This window comes from Camelus dromedarius, chromosome 9 (genome assembly GCF_036321535.1).
Source record: "Camelus dromedarius isolate mCamDro1 chromosome 9, mCamDro1.pat, whole genome shotgun sequence".
NCBI classification, from domain to species: Eukaryota; Metazoa; Chordata; class Mammalia; order Artiodactyla; family Camelidae; genus Camelus; species Camelus dromedarius.
In genome coordinates this window covers 68,470,521-68,494,509 of record NC_087444.1, presented here as the reverse complement: position 1 = coordinate 68,494,509, position 23,989 = coordinate 68,470,521, and the positions used below count along the sequence as shown (strand labels likewise).

At 53.5% G+C, this 23,989-nt stretch overlaps 1 protein-coding gene and 1 pseudogene across 2 annotated transcripts; one reads left to right on the top strand and one right to left on the bottom strand.

Annotated features, from left to right (window-relative positions):
- Window positions 1-55: 55 nt before the first annotated feature.
- Window positions 56-17,429, top strand: LRFN1 (leucine rich repeat and fibronectin type III domain containing 1). 2 transcript variants are annotated; one of them, XM_064489318.1, is made up of 5 exons: window positions 56-3,823; window positions 7,912-7,944; window positions 10,228-10,282; window positions 10,693-12,135; window positions 15,705-17,429. In XM_064489318.1, exons 4-5 carry the CDS (start codon window positions 10,730-10,732, stop codon window positions 16,603-16,605), a joined length of 2,307 nt encoding a protein of 768 aa, XP_064345388.1. In that variant the 5' UTR covers window positions 56-3,823; window positions 7,912-7,944; window positions 10,228-10,282; window positions 10,693-10,729; the 3' UTR covers window positions 16,606-17,429. The 2 variants fall into 2 exon arrangements, with proteins under 2 accessions (XP_064345388.1, XP_064345387.1); XM_064489317.1 differs by lacking the exon at window positions 56-3,823 and adding an exon at window positions 5,376-5,439.
- Window positions 17,430-22,297: 4,868 nt separating this feature from the next.
- Window positions 22,298-23,722, bottom strand: LOC105093384 (interferon lambda-3-like; annotated as a pseudogene).
- Window positions 23,723-23,989: the final 267 nt, after the last annotated feature.

Genomic DNA, 23,989 nt, shown 5'->3' with positions numbered 1-23,989 from the left:
AAGCAGATCCAGTGGATGCCAGCTGAGACCTGGGAGGAAAGGAGGCTACAGTACCTGTTTCTTTGAAAGAAAGGGAGGGGTCTGTAGGGTTTCCTAAGGGAAATAGGGGAGGCCTGGGTCACCTGGAGGAATTGGGGAATATCTAGTTCTGTAGAGGGGCCAGTCCCATGGGGAAGAAGGACACCTGGGTCTCTGAGAGTGAAGGAGGCAGAGTGCTTATCTGGCCTCCTCTTCCCTTCCCACTCCACCTCTAGGGGCTGGCAGGTATTACCTTGCACCTATGCTAATTCTCTCAGTGAGCCCCCGTTTTAAGGAAGAAAAATTGTTGAAGGATCAAATCTAATAGCTTCATGGGCTGGGGAGTTGCTGGGGTGTGTGGTTTGAGTGGTTCGGTAGGACTGAGGGCCCAGGTTTGGGAAAGGTGAAGAGGATCCAGGACTCTCAGTGGACCCCTGAGCAGTCTGAGGTTGAGGAGGCAGGAAAGGGACACCTATCTGCCCCGTCTGGAGATTCTTCTTTCTTTCTCTGTCATCTCTGGGTGTTTGACTCTGTCAGGCTTTCTGTCTGTTTCTGAAGGACATTTATTCAGCACCCACAGTGTACCAGGCTCTGACAATTCTGAGGTGGGCAGGTCTTTACAGAGTTGAATCACTCTGTCTCTCTGCTTCTCCTTCATGCCTCTATTTCCCTCTCTGTCCCCAGATTCAGGGACTTGGGAGCTCCCTCCCCATCCCCCTTTCCAGGTTCCCTGCTGAGAGGTGGCTGTTGCCATGGTAACAATGACACAGTGACCTTGGGCCCAGGGTTCCCCTTCCCCAGCCCTGTCATTCCAGGGAGGGTCCACAAGCCTTGTTCCAAGCCTTCCCCTGCCCTCCTGGCCTTAACACACTATGTCCTCATCACCCCACTCTGTCCCATCCCTTGTCCCCTTGTCCCCAATCAGGACAAGCCCTTGCATGAAAAATTCAGGATAGAATCATTCTACACTGGACCACAGAGGCATTCCCCACTGCCCTTAATTTTCCCAGGGAGGGGAGAGGTTGCGTTGAGCTCCTCTCCCCTGTCTTTCACCCATGCGGATGCCCCCACCCTGTTTCTCTGCTAGGGATGTCCCTACACCCACCTCTGATCACAGCCTTGTTCCCTGAGAGGGGATAGGAGGGGTCATTCAATGAAGAGGTCAAGCAACTCCTGGTCTGCTGAGGTCAGAGAGGCAAAAGGATTTGTCCAAGGTCATGAACTTACACGATCAAATGGATAATAATAGCTCTCTGATTGAGGGCTTCCTAGGTGCCAGGTACTTTTATAAGCACTTTACAGGTATTAAGTCATAGTTGCCCAAAGCCACACAAGAACTTTAACCCAAGGCTATCCTGTGGTCAATGGCCACTCCCTCTCTCAGGCAGGGGATTTAGGGGATCTCTTCTCCTCTGCGTCCTTTTCTCCTTTTCCTCCCCATCACCCCACCCCCCACACCACAGTTGAACTTCTGTCTGCATCTAGGTTCAAGATTGAAAACAATCGAATCAGAAAGAGGTATGTGCAAGGATTTGCCCAATCAGGAGCAGGGAGTTTGGAAAGCAGGGACCAATCAGAGAGGGTAACTCTGAGGGGCAGTCCAATGCAGAGTAGGTTTGACTAGAGGGCTTGTGGAGGGACCAATCAGAGAGATCAGAACAGATTACGCTGTACAATGAAGAGTGGGCACCATAGGGCGTGGCTTTGGGTTTGGGACCACACCTTTGAAGGGCGGTACAAACTGGGAACCACCTCCTCCCTTTCCACCAACCTCCCCTCTAGGTTTCCTCAGATCCAGACTCCCTAGGCTTTCCCTGGGGCACTCCTCCCTGCTAAACTTGAATGTGAGCAATACTTCCGTTAGAGAAGTGAAGACTGGACTTTAGGGAGGAGCTAAGAATGGGGGACCCAAACTAGGTTTGAAAGACCAGAACCTAGGCTGGATGCTTTGGGGGTGGAGCCTAGGGTGGAGGGGTGGGGCTAGGGATGATGGATGGAACTTGGGGCAGGGATGGGGAAACTTTAGGGTGGTGTCTAAGGTAAAGGGGTGGGGCTCAGGCTGCGAGGGAGGGTGGGACACAGGCTTAAGGGGTCAGTGTCATTTATTTAGGTCAGATAGGGCAGATATTTTGCAATGAGGTGGGGCCTTAGAGACAGGGCGGAGCCTATGCCTAGGGGCGGGGCCTAAACAGTGAAAGAATGAGATTGGTCACGGATCTCTACTAGCCGGTTTGGGTCAGGAAGAGGGCCCTAGAGAAACAATCACACTATCTACTTCCAGCTGATGCCCTGTTTTCAGGCCAGCTCACATTCCCCGACCTCATGGGCACTCCCCTGCTGCTGGGGTATACCCCTCCCCTTCTAGTGACCCCAGACTGGGAGAGCATGTTTATTCCTTAGTGTGCGCCCTGCAGTGAGTCTTCAGTGGACCAAGCTCCCAAGTCCTCTCCTAAAAGATGTTCAAGAACACATGTTTACTGAGCACCTACTGGGTGCCAGTTATTCTTTGGGACGCTGGAGAAAACTGGTGCCCGTGCCACTTCCCTCCGGTGGCTTACATCTCAATGACTAGACAATAAGCAATAAATAAATAAATAAGGAAACAATAAATAGGTAAGCAAACAAGCAAACAAGAGCATTACCAGGAGTGATGAGGGCTATGAGGGAGATAAAATGAGTGGTGGAATGGAAAGAAAAGGTGGGACCTGTTTGGGCTATTTTTAGTGGTCTCTTTGGTCTCTGGAAGCGTCCTCCGGTTTTTTCCCGTCAATGTTTATTATGAAAAATTTCAAATACGCGGCAAAACTGAAACAATTTTACAGTGAACACCCCTATGCCCACCACCTAGATTCTACCACTGACGTTTTGGCAGAGCAGAGTGGAAGGGAAGGGGAAAGAGGGTGAGGGCAGGTATTTAGCCATCCATCTACCCATTCACGAATCCATTTGATTTTTAAAGTATTTCAAAGTAATTTGCCAACATCAGGACAGTTGCTGGGGGTCGGGTATCAATTGGTCATGAGAAAGGAAGGCCTCGCTAAAGAGATTACATTCAAGACTAGAATGAAAAGAAGGAACCAGCCATGGAAGGGGGATAGTGTGCAAAGGCCCAGGGGCTGGAACATTGGAGGAATAGAAAAGTCATTATTTATTGGGGGGAGGGTATATCTCAAATGGTATAGTGCATGCTTAGCAGGCACAAGGTCGTGGGTTCAGTCCCCAGTACCTCCTCTAAAAATAAATAAATAAACCTAACTACCCCCCGAAAAAAAGGTTAAAAAAGTCATTATTGAGGCTGGAAGACCAGCACGGTTGGGGATGAGGTCAAGAGGTGGGCAGGGGCCAGAGCTCACAAGGCTGGATGCACTCTGGGAGCGAGGCTGACTTTGCCTGGGCTCAGGCTTTTTGTTTTTCTGCCTCTGTGTACCTCTGTCTCTCTTATTATTATCTCTTCATCCTGCTCTTTCCCACTCCTATCCATCCCAGACCTGCTCTCACCCTCTATCCCCTTCACCTCCACCCTGTTCTGCTATTTACTATCTGAGTGACCTTAGGCAAGTGACTAAACCTTTCTGTGGCTCAAGTGTCTTCATCTGTAAAATGGTGATAGTAAAGAGACCTCCCTATCTGGTAGCTGTGAAGAGTGAATGAAGTCCTATCTGTGAAGCCCTTAGACCCATTCCTAGTACCTAGTAGTGCTGGCACTGACCCACTTCTGCTGCTGTTGTTATTATTCTCCCACATTGGTCCTCCCAGCTCTGGACCTCCACCTCCCAGCAGGGAGCACCAGGATCCAGGGTGAGAGGTGAGGATGGTGCCTGGATGGTGGTGGTGATGGTGAAATATGGAGACTGTGGGGGTGGGGGGTGGGACTGTGAGTGTCCCATGGGGTATCTAATGGTTGTGAGTGGTTCACCAGAGGGAAGTTCTGCAGAGGTGCCCTTGATCTGGGGGGCAGGGCAGGCTTCGTGTGATGACATGGCTAGGAAGAATTTAGGGAAGGGGTATGGGAGAAGACCTCAACACAGTGGGATCCAAAATGGGAGGGGTTTGGGCTGCCAGGGACCTGGGGGATTGCAAAAAGACAAATTCTGAGGGGAGGACTTGCTGGGTTTAGGGGACAGTGGATATTTCAAAAAGAGGTGGAGGGAGGCCTGAGATACTCAGTCGGATTGGGGAGGGGTTGGGGGACCAATATTCAGTAGGAGTTGGGCAAAGGGGTCTGAATAAGGAAGGAACAAGGAATCCTGGGCTCCACAGAAGTAACAAGGAGGGATAAGATACTGCAGGGTCCAAGAAAGAGAACAGGAACAGGGAGAAGACAGGGTCCTCATGGGCAACACTGGTGGGGAGGATGATTAAAAACCTAAGGCAAAGTGGGTGTTCAGGAAACCAAGGGGTGCCTTGGAGTGGAGGATAGTCTGGGTTCTAATGGGGGTAATCAGGAAAGTTTAGGGTCTTCCATGATGATAAGGGACATATTTGGGCCACAGAGAAGTTGGACATGATTTGGAGTCCCTATTGGGGCTCAGGGAATGGTTTGTGGTCCTAGAGGGTAGAAGGACATAGAGGGTCCACAGGAAGGAGTGGGATATGGTTTGTGGTCCTGAGTGGCTGTAGAACATTATATATTTGGGTCCCCAAAGGGAGTAAGGCATGATCTGGGATCTCCTTGGATGTTGACATATGGTCCAGGTCTTCTCTGGATGTTGGGGTATGATCTGAGGTCCCTGCGGGATGGTGTGTAGTCTGGGTCCACCTGAATGTTGGGTATGATTTAGGGTCTCTGATGGGAATGCTCTGCATCCCCTTGGATGCTGGGTTATGGTCTGGGGTCCCCCTAGATTTGGGGGTACTGTCTAGGATCCCTGATGAGTGTGGGGCAGAGTCTGAGGTCACCAAGGAGAGTAGGACATGGTTTGTGGTCCTGGGTGGCTGTGAAACATGGTCTGGGTCCTCCAAGGAGGTAAGGCATGGTCTGGAGTCCCCCTGGGGGTCGGTACATGATCCACTGGGGGTTCAAGGGTCCCCATGCCAGTCGGGGCGTGGTCTGGTGGTCTCCCGGGAAGCATGCTGGGCTGGAGGTGGGACTGGGGAGGGGTTGGGGGCGGGCCTGCGGCTCTGCAGTGGAGAGGGGTCTGCGGTGGGCCCCAGGGCAGGGGTCGGGGGCGCGTGGCCGTCCCGCCCGGCCACTCCGGTGGGCGCCCCCTCCCCCCTTGCGGCGGTGGTGGCGGCGGGGCTCGGGTGGCAGGCGGCGCGGAGGGCGGAGCTCGGCGGCGACTCGGGAGGGAGGGCGGGAGGCGGGAGGGAGGCGGCCCCGCGGCACCGCGCCCCCTCCCCCGGCCCTCCCCCCACCATGGCGCGGAGCGAGGCGGCGGCGGCGGCGGCGGCGGGGCCGGGCCCGGGGCCCCCTCGGGCTGGGTGAGCGCGGCCCGCAGCGGCCGGGGAGGCGGCGGGCGGGGGCGCCGGTGTGAGCGCGGGTGTGAGCGTGCGAGCGTGTGTGTGTGTCCGCGGCGCTGCGGCGGGCCCGGCGTGCGCTCGCGCGGCCCTGTGTGTGCCCGGCGCCGGCGTGTGCGGCGCTCTGCTTGTGTGGCCATCCGGGTGTGTGCCGGGTGTCGAGCCGAGGTGCTGTGTCCTGCCGTGCGTGTCCACCCCCGAGCGGCTGCCCCTCCGGCTGTGTGTCTAGGGGGCTGTCGCCCGCCCATCGGAGGGGTTGCGTGCAGGTGTGTGTGCGTGGGTTGTGTGCCCAGGTGTGGGTCCCCCCCCCCCCAGCGAGTGTGTACGCGCGGCCGGCTGCGTTGGGTGTTTGTGTCCGGGTTGGATGTCCATCCGAGGGTCTCTGTAGCCGGGCGTGCCCGCTCGAGTGTCCATTTGTGTGTGTGTGTATGTATGTGTGTGTGTGCGCGCGCGCGCGCGGGTTGTGTGTCTCAGAGGGTGTGTGTCTGTGCGTCCATGTCAGGTTACCAGCCGGGGGCTGGGGCTCAGTGCCTTGCGTGGCCAGACCTCTGTGTGGGTTTGGGAGAAGGGAGTTTGCTGCTCCCTCGGTCCATGTCACCTGGGGGGGGGGTCCTTGGCGGTCCTTGGGGGAGACGGCCATGTCTTCCCCTTCCTGGTGGCTGGGGGGGGGGGGATGGGCAGCCGGTAGGTGGACAGATGGAGGGATGAGAGGCCGAGGGATGGACAGATGGGCCCGAGGGAAGGGACGCAGACCGGGCCCTTCCCCACCCACCCCACCCTAATCCCCCACTGGCCAGATCTCTGCAGATGGGGCCAGAGTTGCCTGCATCCAGATGGCCAGGCGGGGGGACCTTTGGGCTGCTGGTGAGAGGACCGGTGCTCTAGGACTCAAGCCCCCAAGCTTCTGAGATTCGACCTGCTGAACTCTGACCTGGCTGGGGAAGGGGCTGAGTTGGGAGGAAGGAAGGGATGTTAGGATTTCTTTGGCCTGGGAAGTAGGTGGGGCGGGGGTGCCTCAGGGCTGGGAGGGATGTGTATCCATGACTGTGTGTGAGTGTGATTCTGTCCCTATCTGTTGACTGTGCCACTGTGGTTCAATATTTTGTGTGTATTTTTAAGTGTGTAAATCCCTTACAGGGCTGTTGTGTGAGCATGTGTCTGCTATGAGTGAACATCTCTGAGTGTCTGTGCAAAGGTAGGTCTTTTTGTACCTGTGTGTCTGAGTGTGTATCAGCCTTGTAAATGTCTGTGCACATTGTGGTTCTGTGTATGTGTGTGAGGTGTGTATCCGCTAGTGTGTGCATTTGTACATCTGTTGGTGTAGGAATGTATCAGCTTTGTGACCATGCATCATGGGGATATGTGAAGTTGTGTGAGTGTGTTTGGCATTTAAGAGCATGCACCTGTATATCTTTGTGCGAGTGAGTATCTGTTATGTGTGTGTGCCTGTGTGTATTGGTGAATGTGCAAGAGTAGATCTGTTATAGGTGCATGCACCTGGTTGTCTGCAAGGGGGCACATAGGTTTCGCTGTTGTGTGTATGTGTGTGAGTGTGCAAGGGAAAAGGCAGTGTTGTATGTGTGGTTGTGTGCAGGTGTGTCAACCTTGAGAGTATGTGTCTGTGTTGTGAGTTCATTTCTGCATCAGTGTTGGTCTTTGGGGAGTGGTGTTGTGTAAGTTCAAATATATGTGGGCAGGGTGATTTGCACACATGTGCCTGTGTCCCTGGTGCAAGGCTGACCCCACTTCTAGGCCCAGTGAGATGGGGGCCTATGTGGTGTGACCTGTGGTATACTGGGGTTCATAGACACAAGTGTGTCCACATCCTGGGTCAAGAGCCCATGGAGGGTCAGGGGCATACAGATCATGCCGCTGTGTCCATGGAAATCCAGATATGGAGTCGTAGGCTGTGGGCCCATGTGGGTTTTGGCATGTCCACACATGTTGGTGTGACAGTGGTGTGATGGTGAAGATGGGAACCTCTGGTCCTCCTCCAGCTCTTGGTACTGTTCAGGTCTTTGAAGTTGGCGGTCTGGGATGTGGATTCTGGAAGGAGGAGGCTGGGAGCCAAGAATCCTGGGTTTGAAGGAGAGGCTGGGGGGCTGGATTCCTGGTTCTTAAGAGAGGAAGGAACTGAGACGTGGAATCCTGAGTCTGAGGGAGGAGGAGGGTGAGGTTCTTGGCTTCTTAAACCCCCAGAGGACAAAGGACTAAAGTCTTGGACGCTTGGGTTTTGGAGGGTGAACCATCTTGAGGCCCAGACACCTCTGTTTCCAGAGGTGACTTCCTGGGTCCACCTGAGACTACGCAGAACCTGAAGCAGCAGGGTTGAGAGAGTGATCACACCAGGGACTTCCTTGGCTGAGATGGTCTCTACGGCAGGTCTCTAGAGAGGAGCCAGAAGGATGCTAACAGTGTGGTTTTGTTCCTTTGCAGGTTCTGGCCCAGGCCCTGACTCCCTGAAGAGAGGTGAGTGGGGCCCCTCAGGCTGGGGAGAGGGATGTGGAGTGACTGGGCTTGTTCTGAGCCCGCTGGAGGCCTGGAGCCCTGTCTTACATGGATTTCAGTGGAGGGTATGGCAGTGTCCTGAGGGGCCAGGTGCCCCCCAGGCTGGGGGGTTGGTGACAAGGTCAGGAGCATCATGTCTGAGGAAGGACTCATGAAGCCTGGGCATGGGTGGTAGGTTGGGGTCTCAGCCCTCAAGGCACCCCCTTTCGGGCTGGTAAGGTGGTCGGGAAAGGGAAGTTTCCTTCTATCAGTAAAGATGTAAGATAGTTTCCTGACATGAAATGACTCTGTATCTGGAGAGTGGCATGGATGTGGTTTACCATTTTGGGTGTGTATGTGCATGTGTGTGGGAAAATTTCCTGATAGTTGGACCTGCTAATGGCTGAGAGAGAGCCAGAGAAAATGATAATTTAATGCTAATAGCAGCTAACATTTATGCAGTGTTTACTCTGTCAGCATTACTCTAAACATGTCCCTGTATTATCTCATTTAATGCTCACAATACCCCCATGAGGTAGGTGTTATCATCCCCCATTTCACAGATGAACACACTGAGGCACAAAGAGAGGAAGTTACCTGACTGAAGTCATGCAGCAGGGAAGTGGGGTTTGAACCTGAGCAGTGGGGTCCAGATTCTGTCCCACAATATATTTTCATTGTTATTGTTACTATTTCAACTTGAGTCTCACCCCAGCTGTGGGAGGCGGGGCTCTGGACTTCCTGTTTCATAGATCACAGTCTGGAGACCCTTCAGCCAAGCAGGTGCAGAGCTGGGCCTCCTAACTCAGGAGCATCACTTCCCAGGCCAGGGTTTTCTGTCCCAGGTAGACCAGTGCCCCAGAGGGAGTGCAAGACAAGTGAGCGAGGGGCCTCAGAGATGGTGGGATGCCCTGACCCTGCCTCTTTTTCTCTCTTCAAGACCCATCACTGTCTCCTTCAATCTCTCTCTCTCTTTCTTCCTCTGTCTTTGTCTGTCTCTAGCACACATATTCTCTCTTCCTATCTCTCCCCCTCTCCAACTGTCTCCATCTCTCTTTTCTGTGTGTCTCCTCCACTCAGTTTTTCTGTCTCTCTTTTTTGCTCCCTATCTCTTCCTCTTTCTTTCAGATTCTTTCTTTTTGTCTGTCTCTCTCTGAATCTGTATGTGTTTCTGCCAGTCTATCTCTCCCTCCCTGTCTCTTCACCTCTCTCCAACTCTCTCTTTAAAAAAAGTTTTTCTTTGGGGGTGCTGGGGATTGAACCCAGAACCTCGTACATGCTAAGCATGCACTTTGCCACTGAGCTATACCCACCCCCTTCTCTCTGACTCTCTTGGTCCCTCCTTCTGTGTCCAAAGTCCCCCTTCCCATGGGCTGAAGGATCAGGGCCACATCAGGCCACATCAGGCCACAGCGCTAAACTGCAGATTCCTGGGAGGTGGGCCAGCAGGGACTGGGGCGTGGGGTGGGGTGAAAACAGTTTCAGGGACGCCCCCTTCCCATCCTTTCCTCTTCACCCCCCACCCACCCCGTGTTGTGATGTGAGCTGACACGTCGTGGGCTGCAGCTGCTGCAGGGGGAATCCCTGCCGGAAGGTTTTGCCTAGAGCAGAGGCATAGCGTGAGTGTGTGTGTGTGTGTGTGTGTGTGTAGGCATATATGGGGCCTTGTGTGTGCCCATTAATGTGAACACAAAATTCTGCCCCCTGCTTGGGAGCTCAGCAGAGCCCAGGATGAAACCAGGCTCAGAGAAGGACTTCCCAAGACTGAGCAGGGAGACCGATGTGTTTTCCTCAGCCCCTCCCACCCTCAGACCCCCTCTGCCACTGCCAATGGTGGAGGGGTGTTACCCTTAACATTTATTGAATGCTTACTGTGTGCTAGGCCCTATGCTCAGTGACCCCCATGAATGAGTTCACTGAACCCTTGCAACAACCCAATGAAGATGGTACAATTATCATACCATTTTAAAAATCGGGAAATTATGGCCTAGTTAGGGGAAATCATTGGTTTGAGGTCACAGAGCTAGCAAGTTGGGGGAGGCAGGACTTGAACCTGAGTCTGTTGGATTTCAAAGCCCTTGTTCTTAATAATAGTGCACATTTCTATGCCTGTCATATATCAGACACTCAATGATGATGATAATAATTACATACTAACATATATTGAACACATTTTATGTGCCAGGCACTGTTCTGAGTACACCATGCCCATTCATCCATTTCATCCCCACAGAAGTAAGGCCTGTTTTTATCTCCATTTTACAGATGAAGAAACCGAGATTCAGAGAGGTTCAGACACTTGCCCGAGGTCACACAGCTAGTAAGTGTCAGAGCTGGAATTTGAATCCAGGGGGTATGGCTTTGAAATCCATGACTTTAAACCCTTGTCAGCAGTGACTTTTCAAAATATTTAGTGGGTCCTAAAAGGCCTAGGCTGGGCCAGATGTCATCCCTCTGGTTGGGAGACTATGAGAGGTCTGGGAGCTCCTGAAAGAGGGGCAGGGTGGGGGTAGGACCCTCAGAGGTGGGGCAGTGGTAATTTACCAACCAGCATGGAAATGCTGTCATCTATTAACCAGTGCATGTTAGCTGATGATCAAGCTTGTCACTGTTCCACAGGACCTGGTTGTCAGGAAGGGTGGGATCTGGGTCAGACTCCTAGCAGGACATCCCAGGGTGGCCAGGCTGGTGGGCAAGCCTTCTGCCTGGATAACTAATCTTCCCTTGCAGATCTCACCTCCCACTCCTCCTGCCTTCCGCCTGCACCATGGCTCCAGGCCCCTTCTCCTCGGCGCTTTTCTCGCTGCCACCTGCTGCTCTGCCCTTTCTGCTGCTCCTCTGGGCGGGGGCATCTCGAGGCCAGCCCTGCCCGGGCCGCTGCATCTGCCAGAACGTGGCGCCCACGCTGACCATGCTGTGCGCCAAGACCGGCCTGCTCTTTGTACCTCCTGCTATCGACCGGCGCGTGGTGGAGCTGCGGCTCACCGACAACTTCATCGCCGCCGTCCGCCGCCGAGACTTCGCCAACATGACCAGCCTGGTGCACCTCACCCTCTCCCGAAACACCATCGGCCAAGTGGCGGCCGGCGCCTTTGCCGACCTCCGCGCCCTCCGCGCCCTGCACCTAGACAGCAACCGCCTGGCGGAGGTCCGAGGCGACCAGCTCCGCGGCTTGGGCAACCTCCGCCACCTGATCCTCGGCAACAACCAGATCCGCCGGGTGGAGTCGGCCGCCTTCGACGCCTTCCTGTCCACCGTGGAGGATCTGGATCTGTCCTACAACAATCTGGAGGCCCTACCGTGGGAGGCGGTAGGCCAGATGGTGAACCTGAACACGCTCACGCTGGACCACAACCTCATCGACCACATAGCCGAAGGCACCTTTGTGCAGCTTCACAAACTGGTTCGCCTGGACATGACCTCCAACCGTCTGCATAAACTGCCCCCCGACGGGCTCTTCCTGAGGTCCCAAGGTCCTGGGCCAAAGCCGCCCACGCCCCTCACGGTCAGCTTCGGTGGCAACCCCTTGCATTGCAACTGCGAGCTGCTCTGGCTGCGGCGGTTGACAAGAGAGGACGACCTGGAGACATGCGCCACTCCTGAGCACCTCACCGACCGCTACTTCTGGTCCATCCCCGAGGAGGAATTCCTGTGTGAACCTCCGTTAATCACACGGCAGGCAGGTGGCCGGGCCCTGGTGGTGGAGGGCCAGGCGGTCAGCCTGCGGTGCCGCGCTGTGGGTGACCCCGAGCCAGTGGTGCACTGGGTGGCACCTGATGGGCGGTTGCTGGGGAACTCGAGCCGGACCCGGGTCCGGGGGGATGGGACGCTGGATGTAACCATCACCACTTTGCGGGACAGTGGCACCTTCACTTGCATCGCCTCCAATGCCGCCGGGGAAGCCACGGCACCGGTAGAGGTGTGCGTGGTGCCGCTGCCTCTGATGGCACCCCCACCTGCCGCCCCGCCACCTCTCACTGAGCCTGGTTCCTCAGACATCGCCACACCCGGCCGACCTGGTGCCAACGAATCGGCGGCTGAGCGCCGGCTAGTGGCGGCGGAGCTCACCTCCAACTCTGTGCTCATCCGCTGGCCAGCCCAGAGGCCTGTGCCAGGCATCCGCATGTACCAGGTCCAATACAACAGCTCTGCAGATGACTCCCTTGTCTACAGGTGGGTGTTGCAGCCTCAGGACCTCCCCTCAACCCCAGGGCCCTCCCTCCCATCTGCCCACTTCCTAGGTCTTGCTCAGCTGAGGTTCTAGGTGGGCACACAGAGTTGTCTCCAGCTCTCATTTGCCCTATCTCCTACTTCTGTCTGTCTTTGTTTTTCATGCAGTTTGCAAATCTTCGCTGAGAGCCCACACAAGCCAGACCAGGGCTGGGCACTGGACTTACAGCAGTGAATGCGCACAGCACGATCCCTGCTCTCATGGGGCTCACTGTCTGCATCCCTGCTCGCCAAAGGGGTTTGCTTGTGTGCCTTGTCAGCTGAACATTCTGGAGCATGAAATATACTCACACACATATATATTTATAGTTACATTTATATTTTGAAATTATATACCAATGCTACTTACTGTACCATCACGTTGGGTACATTATAGAAATAGAAAAGTATGAGAAAAGTACATAAATCTAAGTTATTTCCACCATCCATTGGGTTAGAAGCCGTTGGATGATGTAGACAGACATTAAAGAGTTACTTTCTCCCATCACCTCTGTTATTCTCTTGCTTTCAGCTCTGTCTCTGTCTTTCTATCTGTACCTTCTCTCCCAACTGCTCTCATGAGGCACTAAGCCCCTGCTCTGTGCTAAGCCCTGAGCTGGGCGCTGGAGGCACAGAGAGAGGCAGAGACCAGACCCTGCCCTCAGGGAGCTCAGAGCCCAGACTGGGGAGGCAGGTAGAACACGATGAAGTACTGCCTTGGCCTTGCAGTGTTGCTCTGTCTTGGTAGTTTTTGAGTTTTTGGCACAGTGGGCCATTGATAGGTGTTTGTGGGCTCTGTGGAAGTCTCTCCTTCCTGGCTCTGCTTCCCTTGTGCACATGGTATAGTGCCTGCTGAATGCTTAATCCTGTTTGACTTCATCTGGGAGTGTCTGAGGGGGTGGAGCCATTTCCCCACAGTGGGGAACCCCAGCTCTTGGGGATGCTCAGACCTCCACCAAGAAGCCTGCCTCTTGGCCTTCATCTTCACCTTGCCCAGTGTTCTCTTTGCCATGGTCCTGCCACACTGTAGGCACTTTCCTCCTGTGGGTTGAATGAGTGAGTGCCTCTTTTCTCTTGTCTCTGTCATCTTCATTTTCTTCTCTTTTCCAATCTGGTCACCAAACACTGAAGAAGTGTCCACTGCATGCCAGCTGTCATGCTGGGCCCTGGGCCTACCGAGATGGATCAGACACTGCCCGGTCCTACAGATATTAGGGCAAACAAATGAACAAAACCTTTTATAAGGTACTATCAAGGATGCTACTGCATTCAATCTTCCCAACTCTGCTGTGAAGCAGCGATGATCCTCCCACTTTCATTTTAAAGACAGGGAAACTGAGGTTCACTGGGGGAAGTCACTATCTCAAGGTCACACAGAAAGAGGCAGAGCCAGATTCCAGCCCTTACCCTTCTAATCCCTAATCTGCCCTTTTTATGTTGAACACTCATTTATCAAGCACCTCTTGTTTGCCAGACAGGGGTTCGGGGAGATGGATAATACATTCCTGTAAATAGCTCTTGGTTTCTATGATTCTCCACTTCTCTGTTTCTCTTTTTCCTTCTCTCTCTAGCCCATGGTCACTACATGGTGGGGTTGAGGGAGGTTCACGGGCCCCCTGGACCATGCACGTATGCAGATGTTGATGGCCTTCTGTCCCCAGCTGGGCAACAGACCCTTTCCTTCCCTGTAGGGCCACAGTTCCAGTCCTCTGTCCCTCACTGCAGATTTCTGTGCTATGGCACTGTGGGGGTTAACTTCCTCACCGCTGCCATGGGCGGAGGTGACATCCAACCAGAAGCCTGCTCTGCTGCTTGCTTGGGTCTTGCAGCCAATTAGAGACACAGGGGCTCAAGCTTTCTTAAGGAGCCAGCCTCTGTCCTTGAAAGGGGGGAGTCCCTAGCTACTGGTTATTTGGGAGGAAGGAGCAAGAGGAATGCAAGGCTCTTTGAGAGGGGAGATGAGAGGAAGAGGAAGACTTACAACCAGAGGCTCAAGGTTGGATGGGGCAGGGGCAGTGACCTGTGAAATGGCAGGCAGGGGGAGCCTTGGAGAGGTGGGTGGGCCTTTATGACAGTGTGGGGCCCTCTCAGTCTTTTGATGGGAGGGTAGCTCTGGGTGGTGGGGGAGCCTTCTGGAGATGGGGGAACTGAGGTGGGCTTCAGGATCAAAAGGTGGCCTGGCTGGAGGGAAGGTGATGCTTCTGAGAGGTAAGAGGCCTGCGGAGATGGGGTTGTGGCCTTTCAGAGGAGGTGGCGCTTCTGCTGCCTGTTCCCCACACAGATGAGGAGGTGGTTCCTGTCTCTGGTGACCCACTAAAGAGCTTTGTAGGAAAGGAGAGCTTTGTAGGAGAGGAGAGCTTTGTAGGAGAGGAGAGCTTGTGAGGTTGAGTGCATGCAAATCCATGTGGCTGTGGCAGTCCCAGCTTAGCCGAGGCTGGACATGGAAGGGATGTGCCTAACAGAAGAGGGGCAAGGCCTCATGGGAGCGGTCTTATAGATGGGGAGGAGCGCAACTGGCGGTAGACTGTGAGCCACGGCAAGGGTTGCTGGCCAGCATCAGGTGGGATGCAAGCTACTAATGAAATTATTAAGTACCAGGCTTTGGGGATGTTAAGGCATTCATACTTCACACCATCTCTATGGTATAGGAATTCTTAATACCCCCACTTGGGGGAGATGAGACACAGAGAGGTTAAGAAACTTGCTTGAGGTCACAGAGCTAGCAAGTGACAGAGGAGAAACTCAAACCCTGGTATTGTGGCTCTCAGATTTTAGCAGTTTAATTAACCACTTCTTTACACTACTGCTCATTAGAGGGCAGGGACACACAGCAAGACAGAAGCATGCTTTCTCGGCTACAGTTGCCCCAATTATGGCTGAATCTTACCTGGGGACATGACTTAGTGACTTCAGGCAGTATAGGGCAGGGTGTGCACATAGAGTGGTTGCCTCTGATACCTGGATAGGGAGCAAGACATGCAAAGATGGGACATGGTCTTAGACACAGTAGGGGAACCATCTCCAGTGGGCTATTGTGGGGTGTGGCTTGGAAGGCACCTGTTAATCAGAAGGGAAGTGGCCTTTAGCCTTGGACACTTAGCGGCCGGGAATACGTAGCTGTGAGGCTTGGAAATTGTCTCAGAAGATAGATGGAGCTGGAAGATGTGTAGACCTAAAGGTGGACTATGCAGATGAGGGGGAGTGGTCTGTATCACGGTTTCCCAGAAAGGGCAGGAATATGTAGAAGAGAGGAACTAGAAGAGCATCCATTGGTCCAGTAGGGTAAGACAGGGGGTGTGAGTTGGCCTCAGTGTCCACTTGAGTGGGAGTGGGGCAGGCAGGTAAGGGGGCATGGCCTTAGCAATGGTCCTGCGAGGGTAGGAATTTGTTGCTTGAATGGCTGCTGCTGTGCCAGTAGAGGGTGAGACACTGGAAGGGGTGCATGGTTTGGTGCCCACAGGTGGGACATGCAAGTGAAGCGGCGTGGTTCAGAGTGGAGCTAACCCCTCACTGATCCTGCCCCCCTCCCACAGGATGATCCCATCCACCAGCCAGACCTTCCTGGTGAATGATCTAGCAGCTGGTCGCGCCTATGACCTGTGCGTGCTGGCCGTTTACGACGATGGGGCCACGGCGCTGCCGGCCACTCGAGTGGTGGGCTGCGTGCAGTTTACCACCGCTGGGGATCCAGCGCCCTGCCGCCCACTGAGGGCCCATTTCTTGGGCGGCACCATGATCATCGCCATTGGGGGCGTCATCGTCGCCTCTGTCCTCGTTTTCATCGTTCTGCTCATGATCCGCTACAAGGTCTACGGCGATGGGGATAGCCGCCGAGTCAAGGGCACCAGCAGGTCGCCTCCGCGGGTCAGCCATGTGTGCTCGCAGACCAACGGTGCAGGCGCGCCGCAGGCCCCGCCCCCGCAAGACCGCTACGAGGCGCTGCGTGAGGTGGCGTCTCCAGCTACTGGGTCCGTGGCTGTCGAGGCGAAAGCCACGGCAGCCGAGATGGCTTCCGAGGAGCCGGAGGCGCTCCTTGGACGCTCCTTGGGCGGTTCAGCCACCTCGCTGTGCCTGCTGCCATCCGAGGAAACCTCCGGGGAGGAGTCCCTGTCCGCCTCAGGCCCTCGGAGGAGCCGTTCCGGGGCCCTGGGACCGCCGGCTGCGGCCCCCCCAACTTTAGCTCTGGTTCCTGGGGGAGCCCCGGCTCGGCCGAGGCCACAGCAGCGCTATTCGTTCGATGGGGACTACGGGGCGCTCTTCCAGAGCCACAGTTACCCGCGCCGCGCCCGGCGGACAAAGCGCCACCGGTCCACGCCGCACCTGGACGGGGCTGGAGGGGGCGCGGCCGGGGAGGACGGAGACCTGGGGCTGGGCTCTGCCAGGGCACGGCTGGCCTTTACCAGCACCGAGTGGATGCTGGAGAGTACCGTGTGAGCGGCAGGCGGGCGCCGGGAGGCCTGTGTGCCGCGGACAAGCGCCCAGCCACCCGGACGCCGGGGCAGGACTCGGGGGAGAAAGCGCCGAGCCAAGACAGCGGACCGGAGGGGAGACGCGCTTCTCCTCCCTGGAGTGGGTGGGCTCCTGGGGGCTGCGGCTCGAGGCCACGCCCCCGCGCCCAGGGGGGTCTGAGGGCGGGCAGCCGGGCTCCCCTCCCCCACGGACTCTAAGCCCCTCTCCTGCCCCTCCCCCCGCGCGCTCGCGGACCTCGCTGGAGCCGGTGCCTTACACAGCGAAGCGCGGGGAGGGGCAGGGCCCCCCACACTGCAGCACTGAGACACGAGCCCCCTTCCCCCGCCCGGGACCCGGGGCAGGGGCGAGGGGCCCATTTCTTGTATCTGGCTGGACTAGATCTTACTCTGTCCCGCGGCGGCCTCCAAAGCCCCCACCCCCAACCCATTCTACTCCCTGGTCCCGTCGGGTCTGGCTTGGGGTCCCCCCTTTCTCTGTTCCCGTCGTTTGTCTCAGTCCCGCCCTCTGTCTTCTGTCTTCTGTCCTTCTCTGTTTGTCTCTCTTCTCTGTCCCATGTTGTCTCTTCTTCTGCCCTCCTGTATTTCGTCCAGTTTTCTTGTCTCCAGATTATCTCTTCCCAGTACACATTCTCCGGGGCGGGTCCCACTGGAAGGACCAGACTCTCCCCTATTCCTTCCTCTTTCCCTCAGATAAATCCCCACATGAACAAAATCCAAAACCAAATCCCCCTCCCTACAGGAGCCGGGGATCCTCCGCCGCAGGAGAATTAAACTTTTTTCTGTGTCTGAGGCGGCTCTGCTGACCTCTGTGTGTGTCCGTGTGTCTTGGGGGGGTGACCTAGATTACAGTGTAAGGACTCTTAAGTGACACTGAAGGCAGGATGGCTACCTGGGACCAGGGAGATTTGCACAATTTCCAGCCTCTGAGAGACTTAGAGGTGGGGAATAAAAAAAAAAAAAAAAGCTAACATTTAGTCAGTGCTTACTGTGTGCCAAGCCCTTAAATCGTTTAATTCTTATAACCACCCTAGGGCATCAGTACTATTATCCTATTTTATGGATGAGGAAATTGAGGCCCAGAAAAGTGGGGAACTTGTCCCATGTCACATAACCAAAAGGTGGCAAAATTGAGATTTAAAAAAAGGCAGGCAGCCTTCTGAGGCTCTAGTGCTGAGCAACTAGGGAATGTTCATTCTATACACAGGCATTGTGCTAAACATGCCTTATCTCTCTAAAGTCAGACAACTGTTCCGAGGTGGATACATTTGGACCCATTTTAGAAATAGGAATCTGGACCAGGGAGAAGTGGTCACTTGCCCAAGGCTCCCCCGGTAAAGATACAGGAGAGCTGGCAGTTTGACCTCAGTATCTGTTGCTCACTGCTACACAATGTTGCCTCTGGTGTCTGTGTCTGGAAGCTGGGGAATGGCACCAAGGCCCTTAGCTGAACCTGGGTATCCAAAGCCAGCCTGGTCAGGGAGGGGACAAGGGAAAGGGTTCCTTGGTCACCTGTCTGGAGTCTGAGGGATCTTAGGTGGAGAAGGGGTCTGCTAGGGACACAGAGGTTGGTGTGTGGTGGGCAGTTTCTCAGGTGAGCTGTAGGCTGTGGCTGGGGAAGGGAAGTTGTGTTGGGGAGTGTGCCCTGCAGTGAAAACTCTGCTGATCCTGGGGAAGAAGGAAGCAAGCTTCACGCCAGCCAGGGGCCTCCTGAGGCCTGGGGAGGAGGAGAGAAAGACAGAAATAGAAGCAGAGCAGGAGGGAGGGGGATGGATCTGGGCTGACAGGGTGGGAGGCAGATAGGACAGAGGCATCAGAGAATCACCGGCCAGAATCACCCCGTGGCCCAGCTACACTTATCTATCTCAGTCATCAGGACTCCTGGCTTCCCAGTATCTGAGGGCTTCCCACTCACCAGGCACTGTGCTCACAAACCCTCCCTGATGCACGAATAGAGAGCACGCAACCCAGCACGCGGCACATAACGCTCACAAAATGGAGTTACTCAGATAGTAAGCGTGACTGCATTTATACTCTGCAACAGATGTGTGCAGTGTATGCACCCTCTTTTCTAGATGAGGAAAGAAGTTCAGAGGGTAAGGAGCTTACTCAAGATCATGCAGCCAATAAATGGCAGAGCCATGATTGGAAAGTTTATTGCCTCCAAATCCTGCCCATCTAACCCTTAGACTCTATTGTCTCTGGTTCACCTGATAAAGCTTTACTGAGTGTGTACTATGTACCTGGCCCTGTGCAGGTGTTGCATAGAGAACAAAACAGACAAAACAAGAAAACCCTGCCCTGTGGAGCTCATATTCTAGAGGCGAGAGATAGTAAACAAGAAAATAATGAGTGTCTGGCAGTGAATAAATGTCACAGAGAGAATAAAAACAGGGTGATGGGACAAGGAATGACTGAGAAGCCTACTTTAGATTGGGGTGGGGAGTCAAGGAAGGTGATGCAGCTGAAGAAATCCATTGTGGGAAGAGCCGGGGAAAAGCATTCTTGGCAAAGAGAATATCATGTGCAAAGGCCCTGAGGCAGAGTATGCTTGGTGTGCTGGAGGTAGTATGTCTGGACTGGAGCAAGGGGGAGACTGTGAGGAGAGCAGGTGGGAGAGGCAAGCAGGGAGCAGATTCTGCAGAGTCTTGTGGGCTGTGGTCAAGAGTCAAGATTTTATTCTCAAAGCTGTGGGAAGCCAATGGAGTGTTTTCAGCTGGGGCAGTATAAAGCTTGATTTCCATGGAGAACTCAGCTTTGGAGCAGGGTGTTCCTGTCTTCAAAACAAAATCAGGAATTGCCACCTCAGAACTTGGCATCCACCCAATGACATATTTGGGGCCCACATGGTTCCTGGTTCAGCCCTTTGGATGACAGCCACCACCTTCTTTCCCCTGTAACTTCAGGTCCTTCGTTTAACAGATTAATGTTTATCAATACAAATGCCGTGCTTGCTTTTTTTTTTTTTCTTCCAAAATTGCAAGCTTTAAACCCAAGGAACAGGTGGAGAGGGCATGGTATCACTCAAGGGGAGTATTGGGGCTTCTGTTCTGTGCCTAGCCCTGTGCTGGACACTAGAGACCTAACAGTGACCAAGACAGCTCCTGTCCCTGTCCTCCTGGAGCTCAGACAGACAGATAGCAATAGGGCTGCGATGGGAGAAACATTTGATAGAGCCTATCAAAGCCCAGAAGAGCTGTCTGACCCAGCCTGGTTCAGGGAAGTGAATTAGTCGGAATCTTGGTAGCAAGTGACAGGAAATTAGTTTAACTGGATTAGACATAAAAAGTGCACATTTGTTGGTTCACGCAGCTAGGAAGGAGACAACTGAGGGTAAAGCTACAAGGAACTTGGCCTTAGAGACTGGGACTCAGACTCAACTCCATCATGACCTTCTTCCCATTCATCTTTCTTCTCTATTTGTCTTGGCCCAGATTTATCCTCTTCAACTGAAAGGAGCAGGGAAAATTTCATTTACAGACACAGACTCAATCCTTTTAGCACCATAGCCCAGAGGTAATAATGGCAAAGTCTCCTCCAGTCCTAAATGAAAAAAATCCCAGGGAAAGGCTCTGATTGGCCAGAGTAGGGTCACGTCATACTTCTGCATTGACTGTGGCATCCAAGGGAATGGAAGGCTTTGACTGGCCAGGCTGGGGTCACGTGACCAGATCCTGTGACCTGGGGGTGGGCGTGCTAAAGATATTAGGTTGAACCATATGAAATTCCTGGTTTTGTAGGTTAAAAATGGCAGGATAGTGGCAATTTCATATGGCTGAACCTAAATAGTCACCAGGAAAGTAGATTGGAAAAGTTTGTTGAGCATATAAAAGCAACAGAAACCCCAGTTCACCACTCAGAAGGATTTTTGGAGGAGGAGAATATTACCGAGACATAGGGAATGAGTGGAAGTGAGTCAGGTGAAAACATTGGGAGGTGGGTGAGTAGTGGGACATGTCCCTAACAGAGGGAGCAGCTTATGCCAATGCTATCATGAGGGAGGACAAGGGAAGGCTTGCCACTGTGCTCTTGGAGATGGAGTGCTCTGATTGGCAAATCCGAGTCATGTGTCCAACCAATGATGAGGTGGGAAAGGAGGGGGGTCATTACCCAAAGGAAAGGCGAGGCGCTTTACTAGGAGAAATAGATGCTGGGCAGGCAAAAACAAAAGACACCCAGTTGAAAATTTCTTTGTTAGGCCTTGGCATCTCCAAGCAGAGATTTGCAACCTTACTCAGTTACAACACTCATACTAAAGAGGTTATATGCCTGAACTCAGACATGTTCTACATGATTCAAATGTTTATTAGCAAATAATAATTGGCCACCTTCTCTGGGTTCTATTTTGAGCATCCAGAGATGGATATTTCAGGATACGTTTGGCAGCAAGAAACAGAAACCTAATTAACATGACTTAAGAAATTTGGTTATCTCATTGAACAAGTCTGGAGTTGGGAGTTTGGAGGTTTACCATAATAACTTATTAATATCACCAATGACCCAGTTTCCTATTCTTTCCATCTTCATTACAAGAACAGCTTCATAATCTAGGCTTGTTGCCTTATGGCCACAAAATGGTCACCACTGCTCCAGGTCTCATATCCTCATATGAATGAACTAAGCAGGAAGGAAGAGAACAAATATAAGAATTTTCTTTGTGTTAGGGAAGAAAAATATTCTAAAATAGTGACAGCAATAAATACATATACGGGGCTTAACCTGTGTCACGAATTGTTTTAAATTCTTTACAGAAATTAACTTGAGCCCTTTAGTTACATGGCCACTTGAAACTGCAGAGGCAAGCTATCCCCCAGGATAGTGTTGTCAGTCTCATGACCCACAGAATCTGTGAGCATAATAAGATAGTTGTTGTTTTACTCCATTAAATTTGGGATGTTTGTTATGACTTGGAGGATATTACTTGTGTGCGACTGCTTGGGCCATGGCTGCCACCATGAGACCATGAGGTAGCCAGAGTAGGAATCAGTCAACAGAAATGGAAAGATGTTATTGAATGAATGAATGAATCAGTCCTAGAACTGCCCTGCCAACTCACTTTTTGTTATGTGTGATAATAAATTCATTTCTGTTCTACCCTTTTGAGTTGGGTTTCTGACATTTACCATAGGATTAAGCATCCTGATTGATATAGATTTCCATCTGTCCTAGGTACACATGGAAAAGAAAGCTACACAGTTCACACAGACAGGGAGAGACATAAACATGTGTATAAATACACACACCCTTGCACACACGTGGGCATGAATATACCATTATGCATCTTCAGTTAGACTCAGGTTCAGGCAGATACTCACTTGGATGCCTACACTCACAGGGTCAGGCACACACACAGATATACACAACCTGTCACACATTTTGGCCGCACCACACAGACATCCACACTCAGTCACAGCCCCACAGTCATGCACGTACACATACTCATGGATGCACTTATCACAGAAGGTTCCAATTCCTTACTGTTTATCGCTGCATATTGTATGAATGGTACAAAAGTAGAAAAGTGAACATTTCTTTTAGGTCTGAGTCAGGGCAGCAGCTGCATAAATAAGGGATGAGAGGAAATAACTTAAGGCAGGGTGTGGGGCTTAAAGCATAAATAAGGTCTGGGGTCCCAGATGGGCCGGGGTTGGTCCTGATTTTCAGCTGCACAGGTCTCCACTGGTGACACAATGCAGGTCCCGTGTGAGGAGGTGGAAGAAGGTGAACGTGACAGAGGCCTTGAGGCAGTCTTGAGACTCCTGTGACACAGATGAGAAATTTGTTTCCCGTTGCCTGGGCATCAGCCTCCTCCTTACCCAGCACCCCAGCATCCATCCTCCTCCTGGGTCACTCACCTTCTTCAGGGGCTCCTGGAGTTGGTGTAGCCAGTGCTGGAGGTGGCCCTGGGGCCCGCTTTGGGCTGAGCCTGGACCTAAGGACAGAGGAGGGTGGTGTGTGAGACAGGATTCGGGACAGAGCAGTGGGGTCCCATAGGCCCAGAACCCACAGACACAGCCTGGGTGCCCTGAGCACTCACACAACCCTGGATCTTGGAGTGGATGTAGCTTAACGTGTGAAGGGGCTGATCTAGGATATCCTCCAGGGATGAGTCAGCCACGGTCTCAAGGACCGTCAGGGTCAGGGCCAGCTCTGCCTCCAAGAGAAAACAGGGCCTTGAGGAGAGGGGAGAGAGAACAGGTGAGGAAGGCTAGGCAAGAAGGCCCAGTGAAGAGAACAGTCTGGGGAGGCAAGCGGGAGGGGGACAGATGGCTGCATAGGTGGGAAGGGTGGATGCGGGAGAATGCAGGGGAGAGATCAGCGGAAGAAAGATGATGAGGGAGAGAGGGGAGAGTCAGCGGCAAGGAGGGCAGGGAAGCAGGGAAGAGGGAATGAGTGTTGAGAGCAGACAGTGACAAGGTGGGCAGGGCAAGGGGCACTGGTGGGAGACAGACCGGGAGAGAAAAGAAGAGAGAAATGAGAAGGAACAGATGAGAGTGATAGGGAGAAGGTGAAGGAGACAGGGAAGTGAGGACAGGCAGAGAGATGATAAACAGGAATCCAGGGGAGGGATAGGGTCAAGGGAGCAGTTGAGGAGGGACAGGGGCAGGGGACAGGGGAGGAGAGATCAGAGAGAGGGAAGGGCAGGTAAGAAGGAGGAGGGGAGGGGCTGCCTGCAGAGCCAGGTCAGCGGGGCCTGATTCTCCAGACTCACCTGCAGCTGCCTCTGGTCTCGGGTCCTGGGGAAGAGACAGGAGCTGCAGTTCCAGTCCTTCTGCAAGAGTGTCTCTTCCTAGGGAGCAAGGGCAAGGTCAGCCCACAGCAGGAGTGCTGGAGGCTAGCAGCAAGGATGAAGGTTTAGCAGGAGGGCCTGAGTTTATCCATAGCATAGAGGATAGAGGTTAGTCATAGCGGAACAGTGAGAGGCCACCCCATACCAAGAGGATAGAGGTTAGCCAACAGTAGCAGAGCTTGGCTACAGCAGGAGGGGTAGAGGTTAGCCCACAACAGTAGGGACTTACCAAGGCATCCTTGGCTTTTTTGAAGGCCTCCAGCTCACTGGGTAACAGAGATTTGAACCTGCCAATGTTTCAGCTCTTCCCAGTGGAACTGGAAGCGGGGACAGAACATACCATGGCCAAGCCCAGCCCCACGGTCACCAGAACTAGGATCCATGCTGCAACTATGGCCAAATGGCCACTGCCTCCCCAGCTGTATGGCTTGCCTTTTAAACCAGGGCAAGTGAGCAATCCTGGCTGTGGTTTGTAAGGTGAAAAGGCAAATGGCTTTGACTCAACTGGCATGAGTGGGTGGAGCCAGCTGCTGAGCCCGGTGAACTGACAGGTGTCTGGGGG